At 46.6% G+C, this 6,517-nt stretch overlaps 1 protein-coding gene across 1 annotated transcript in view; it reads left to right on the forward strand.

Annotated features, from left to right (window-relative positions):
- Positions 1–6,517, forward strand: part of LOC111975973 (disabled homolog 1-like) — a 47,783-nt gene that overhangs the window by 39,985 nt on the left and 1,281 nt on the right. Inside the window, exons 9-11 of the mRNA XM_070447618.1 lie at positions 131–312; positions 494–704; positions 999–1,168. Coding sequence (XP_070303719.1) covers positions 131–312; positions 494–704; positions 999–1,168 — 563 coding nt within the window. The remainder of the gene's footprint in view (positions 1–130; positions 313–493; positions 705–998; positions 1,169–6,517) is intronic.

Below are 6,517 nucleotides of genomic sequence, written 5' to 3' on the forward strand. Positions count from 1 at the left end.
CACACACACACACACACACACACACACACACAACCACACACACACACACACACACACACACACACACACACACACACAAACACCACACACACACACACACACAGAGTAAAGTGTATTGTCCTACATCTAGGGTTCCCTGCTACAGCCTACCTCCCAGCCCAGCCAGGATCTCTGCCTGCCATGCCTGCCATGTTCCTCCCTGTCAATCAACCCTGTGATAGCCTATCATCTGCCAGTGCTGCCTCTAACCCAACCCCCTCATCAGCCTCAAGTCCACAGCATGCAGAGAGGCAGCGGCAGAAGATGAGCAAGGTAGGAGAATGTATTCTATTGATTTTATTTCTATATTCTATTTACCAAGCAAGTCAATGGAGAACCAATCCACATTGATAGTAATGGCCTGGCCAAGACACAAAAACTCTATACAATACTGTCGCTTTTTATTGGCCAAAATGTTACAGTGTGTCTTTAACATCTTCTGCTCTCTCTGTAGGAGATGTTTAAGGACTTCCAGCTAGTGAAGCCCCCTGCCATGCCTGCTAAGATGGGGGACCAGCACCCCTGTCTAGCTGGGACCTCGGAGGCCTTCAGCTCCTATTTCAGCCATGTGGGGACTGCCACCGATACAGACGACTGTGAGGACTTTGACATCTCTCAGCTCAACCTCACTCCTGTCACCTCCACCACTCCCTCCACTAACTCACGTATGTATACACTCATGGCTATTTGATTTGTGTTAATAGTGAAATTACTCTCTGTTTGGAAGTTCTCTCCTCCCTTCACCCCTCATACCGCTCTACCTCCATTTTTGCCTCAACTCCCTGTCTTTTTGATTTTCTGTATCTCATTTAATTCATTGTAATTTGTCATCATCATCAATAAAGCTACAGAGAGACAGTTGCTGGGGAGGTATTTTATCTGATTTCAACTCAAGAAGAATGCTGAATCTCTGTACTTCCATCTCTCTCTCTCCACCCCTCCCCCCTCTCCTCCCCCAGCTCCGACACCGGCCCCCAGACAGAGTTCTCCATCTAAATCGGCGGCGTCTCACGTTAGTGACCACATTGACCACATCAGTGACCCCCCCACAGACGCCACCGACCCCTCCACAGATGACTCGTTCGGTGAGGTCGAGGGCAGCCCCAGTCGAAGTGGAGAGGAGGACGCTGTGAGTACTTGTGTGTGTGTGTGTGTGAGTGTGGGTGTGAAATGAGATCTGTTGATGAATAGGCTGTGAATCAGCACTATGGACTAGGTAATCACTCTCTGTGATTGGCTACTTCTCGTGGCTGGCCGTGTGTGTGTATGTTGTGTGTGTGTGTGTGTGTGTGTGTGTGTGTGTGTGGTGTGTGTGTGTTGTGTGTGTGTGTGTGTGTGTGTGTGTGTGTGTGTGTGTGTGTGTGTGTGTGTGTGTGTGTGTGTGTGGGAGACAGTAAAGTGTTAAATGAGCTGCTGGAGGTGTCAGATAGATCATTAAGCTGTTGTTAATGTTAGCAGGTAGCTCCATACATCACTTGCTCTATAGCACCCTGTTATTATTCAGCTGATGAACTAGGGTCTTTTCTAGGGCAATTCATATTTATTATATACCTGGATTCAAGAGCGGAGAGAAGGAGAGAAAGCGAGAGAGAATGAGAAAGTGTGAGACAGAGTGAAAGAGAGAATGACAGTGAGAGAAGTGAATGAGAGAGAAAGAGAGGGAGGGAGAGACAGAATGATAGGTACAGAAACAGTGCAGTGAGACAGATACATAGAGAGAGCGGAATGGGAAAGCACGGGGTCACAAAACCCGACAATGGTAAAAAAAAAGGAATTGGAAACGAGCTTTCACCATTGATTCTGTATGCCAGTCAGTCAATTCCCAAGTACTCTATCTTCTCTCTCCCCCTGCCCCCCACCCTCTCTCTCTCTCTCTGAAAGAAGTGTGACTCAGCTGAGCCAGTGGAACTCATATTCCTGTTGTTATGGAAACAAACCTGAATTAGTGAAAGGGAAAGAAAAAGAGAGAGAGCCAGAGAGAGAGAGAAAGTAGGGCATTCTCAGCATTAGAGAGTCAGTTGAGTGCTCTCGACAGCAACAGTCAACATTACGCTTTACGCAACCTAATGAAAACAGGCCTGTATAGAGAGAAGGAGAGCAAGAGAGAGAAACATCCTCCCACCTCTCTCTGTGGTGAGGGAGGTGTAAAGAGCGTTTCAGGGATCAATAGAGTGCACTCTAAAAAAGTTTTTATAAGTCCTCAGTGTGTGCGTGTGTCCTTTCTCTCCTTTAGTACATTGCTGCTCTGTCCCTGCCTATAATCTCCTCTTTTCATATCCTGCTTTCAACTACAACTATTTATCTTTTTCTATATTCCCTTACTTTCTTGCTCTTCTTTCTTCCTCTCTTCTCCTTCCTTCTCTTCTCCTTCTTCTCTCTTCTCCTTCCTTCTCTTCTCTTCTCCTTCCTCTCATCTCCTTCCTTCTCTTCTCCTCTTTCTCTTTCTCTCCTTCCTTCCTTCCTTCCTTCCTTCCTTCCTTCCTTCCTTCCTTCCTTCCTTCCTTCCTTCCTTCCTTCCTTCCTTCCTCCTTCCTTCTTCCTTCCTTCCTTCCTTCCTTCCTTCCTCTTCCTCTCCTCTCCTCTCCTCTCCTCTCTCTCCTCTCCTCTCCTCTCCTCTCCTCTCCTCTCCTCTCCAGGCGTGTGGGTCTGGTCTCCTTGTCCCAGTGAGACAGCAGTTCTAGTCCAGCCCAAATCAGTCCACCTGCCAACAGCTAGATAGACGCTGGCTGGGTGCTGGGTAGGTATCTATCCAACCTCCTCTCCTCCTTCTCCTCCCTCCTTCCTTTGCTTTCTGTAAGCCTGCCTTCTCCACACACACCTTACCTTACTGATCTTCTGTTCACCCTCTCTATTCTGGCTCTCTCTTTCTCTCCACCTTCCTTTTTCTTGTCCTCTCACTTATCCTGTCTGCTGCATCCTCTGATGATAGCATGGTGTGTCTGACTGCCTGTGGTTGGGTTGTGTGATTATCCAACTGCGCATGTGTGTGCTTCTGCGTCTGTGTGTGTGCTTGTTGTGTGTGTTGTGTCTTGTTGTGTCTGTGTTCTCTCCCTGTAGCCACCAGAGGTGTGTGAGTATCTCAATAAAGGATGTGTGTGTGTTTAAACTCATCATGCATGGCACGCTGCCATGATGTCATTTTGTTTGTCTCGATGCATTTTCTACATCTTGATGTTCAATGTACACTGAGTGTAAAAAACAATAAGGACACCTGCTCTTTCCATGACATAGACTGACCAGGTGAATCCAGGTGAACGCTATGATCCCTTATGATGTCACTTGTTAAATCCACTTCAATCAGTGTAGATGAAAGGGGAGAGAGACGGGTTAAAGAAGGATTTTTAAGCCTTGAGAACAATTGAGAACATGGATTGTGTATGTGTGCCATTCAGAAGGCAAGTGCCTTTAAGTGCCTTTGAATGGGGTATGGTAGTAGGTGCCAGGCGCACCGGTTTGTGTCAAGAACTGCAATGCTGCTGGGTTTTTCACACTCAAAGGTTTCTTGCCGTGTATCAAGAATGGTCCACCACCCAGCATCCCTGTGGAACTCTTTCGACACCTTGTGGAGTCCATGCACCAACGAATTGAGGCTGTTATGAGCGCAAAGGGGGTTGGAACTCAATATTAGGAAGGTGTCCTTAATGTTTTGTACACTCAGTGTATATACTGTATGTACATGATGTTATGTGATGTCAAATGTAATATGATGTCAAATGTATATGTTCTGGACTGCAGTTCAGGGTTGGAGATAGTCAGTGTTGTATTGTAGAGAACTTTTCTCCTATGGCAGTGGCTTCCCTTTATCAAACACACACACACACAGACTTGTGGTTGGCAGTAGTCCATATTGTAGTCAGTAGATTAAAAGCTGACACACTTCTTATAGTGGGGTGTAATGATAGGTGGTGTCAGTCAGGCCCACACACAGGGAAATATGTCATGTCAGTGGTTTTGTCAGTAATACTGGGCTGCCACCACTAATAACTGGGTGATATGAATTAGCATTAGTTTATATTTAGGAAGAACCCTAAACCAATCACTGAGGAGCCAGAGGGGGGGAGTAGAAGGAGAGAGGCCAGAGGTATGTTTGTGGTCTAATCACTCGGCCACATACTGACATACACGCAAATGTACATGTATTTGACTCACACACTCAAAGGTTCCATCTGCATACAATAGAATTCTCAAATATGGTCATTCCACTTAAGAGTCAGATATGGAAGTGCAGGACCAGTCAGCCAATCACGTGTCAGAGTGAACCTATGTAACTCCCTGCTGACAGGCTGACTGCAGTGTATAATGTGTATGATAATAACACAGGCCTGTTCTGACTGTTGTAGTCTGTGGACATCTCCATCAAACCTGCTGTGATATGTTTCCACAGATACTCACACACTGCTGTAGGAGGAAGGCAGACAGCAGTGTGTCAGACACACACATGCACGTGCACACACACACTCCGACAGTGATAGATCCATTGTTCAAAGTTAGGATCTGACAGGCTGAGGTGGGTGGGAGAGAGAGAGAACACACACAAACGAGGGCCCAATCCCAAATGGACCCCTAAACCCTACGCCCTACGTACTTGTGGAGAGGATTTGACAGGTGTAGTAGCTTCAACTTGCCCTCTAATAAGCTAGGTGGAAGTTTCACCATATTGCTTAAACCAATAAATCCTCTCAGATCTTCACAAGTGCATAGGGTGTAGGTTTAGGGGTCCATTTGGGATGGGCTACACACACCTCTATGCAACAATACCCTCAGCCTCTGCACTATGGCTATATCTCTGTCTGCAGCAGGGGCTACTGCCATCTGGTGTGACAACAGGAACTGCATGTGTTGCAGCTGGAGAAAGGTCTGTGAGTCTAGGGAGTAGCTGACCTGTGTTCAGTCCCAGTGGGTCATGCAAATACGAACATGCTAACTGTGTCTCTCTCTGTCTGCAGGGAAGGATCCTCTCTATGCCCAGATCAACAAAGGGAGGAAATAAAGAGACTGAACACTGGACTGACCTACCAACGCTGACCAACCAACCCCATGTGTGTGTGCACGCACGTTCTCTTATCAGCCTTCGCCCCTGCCTTCTTTTTACCTAGTAATTTCACCTTCCCCTCATCTTGTCTTTGCCCTTCACCTTCTTCTCCTTCTCCTCCTTGACGATGACTCTGGATGCGATGCCACCGGCCCCTGGAGGGAGGAGAGGAGGGAGGTTCAAGCTACACCACACCCTCGTGTGAGTTGGAGGGTGTGTGTGATGTGGAGCTGAGGGAAGGAAGGCAGTTTGTAGGGCTGTGAGGAGGAGGCAGGACTTTAGGTTTCTCAGGGAGAGCAGGTTTGGTCCGCGGCTGCTTCAGAGCAGAACATCCTCATCCTGGAACTTTGTCCAGAGAGTCTTCTTCCTATCAGACAGAGAAAGGAGGGGAGGGGGGAGAGATGGGTTGGAAACAGGTAACCTCATACCTGAAAAGACTAAAGGATATTAATAGAATTTCAAATCACAGGTTATCATTGAGCCCACTCTACAGATGTAGGATCACCCTGTTGCAGAGAACATTCCTTCAGTGCAGGGCATTTTAAACTTGTAGTGTATTTGAGGTTTAAAAAGGCTTCTGAAGTTTGTGATTTCCACTTTGAATTTTGACTTGATTTTTCCCTCACGAAAAATGTATCAACCTCTACAAAATGTCATTAATTATAATCCACATAATAATTCACATTTCCTATTGCTGCAGGATTATTTTCCTGCTGTAGCAAACTGGTTCAGATTAAGATCTTACATCTGTATCTCTCTCTCTTTTCACAGTCTAATTCAACAATGAGATAAAACAAACTAAGTGACCTCATCATTATTTTCAAGGTGGGGTGCACAACCCCCAAAGCATCTTCCAGACGCTCTGGCACCAAAACTGCCAATAGAAACTCATAGCAGCCTAATTCCTTTAGGTGAAGCCTGGGGGCAATATAACTATAGGTCAGGGCCCTGGGCTGTGTGTGTGTGTGTGTGTGTGTGTGTGTGTGTGTGTGTGTGTGTGTGTGTGTGTGTGGTGTGTGTGTGTGTGTGTGTGTGTGTGTGTGTGTGTGTGTGTGTGTGTGTGTGTGTGTTGTGTGTGTGTGTGTTGTGTGTGTGTGTTACTCATCTCAAGCAGCAGCCTGGCATCCCCTCTTACAAAGGATGGAACACTCCGTCTACCCCTCTACTCGTCTTTCATTCTCTCTTTCTCTCCATCAAACATTGCTAGAGACTATGCTGCCAAAGGGGACTGGGCCAAGCGTCGTCTCCTTTCCAACCACACACACATCGGTATCAGACATGGACAGAATTAGTGTCTTGTAGCAAGTGGATCCTGGTATGGACTGGTATGCTGAGATCCTTATTTCTGATTGGCCGGTTTATTGGGATCTTGACATCTGATTGACTGTTGGTGTTTCGCCTTTATGTGAGTGTCTGCTGGATCACTATGAGAGAAGAAAGAAACCA

This window comes from Salvelinus sp. IW2-2015, linkage group LG16, assembly GCF_002910315.2.
Source record: "Salvelinus sp. IW2-2015 linkage group LG16, ASM291031v2, whole genome shotgun sequence".
In the NCBI taxonomy this organism is placed as follows: Eukaryota; Metazoa; Chordata; class Actinopteri; order Salmoniformes; family Salmonidae; genus Salvelinus; species Salvelinus sp. IW2-2015.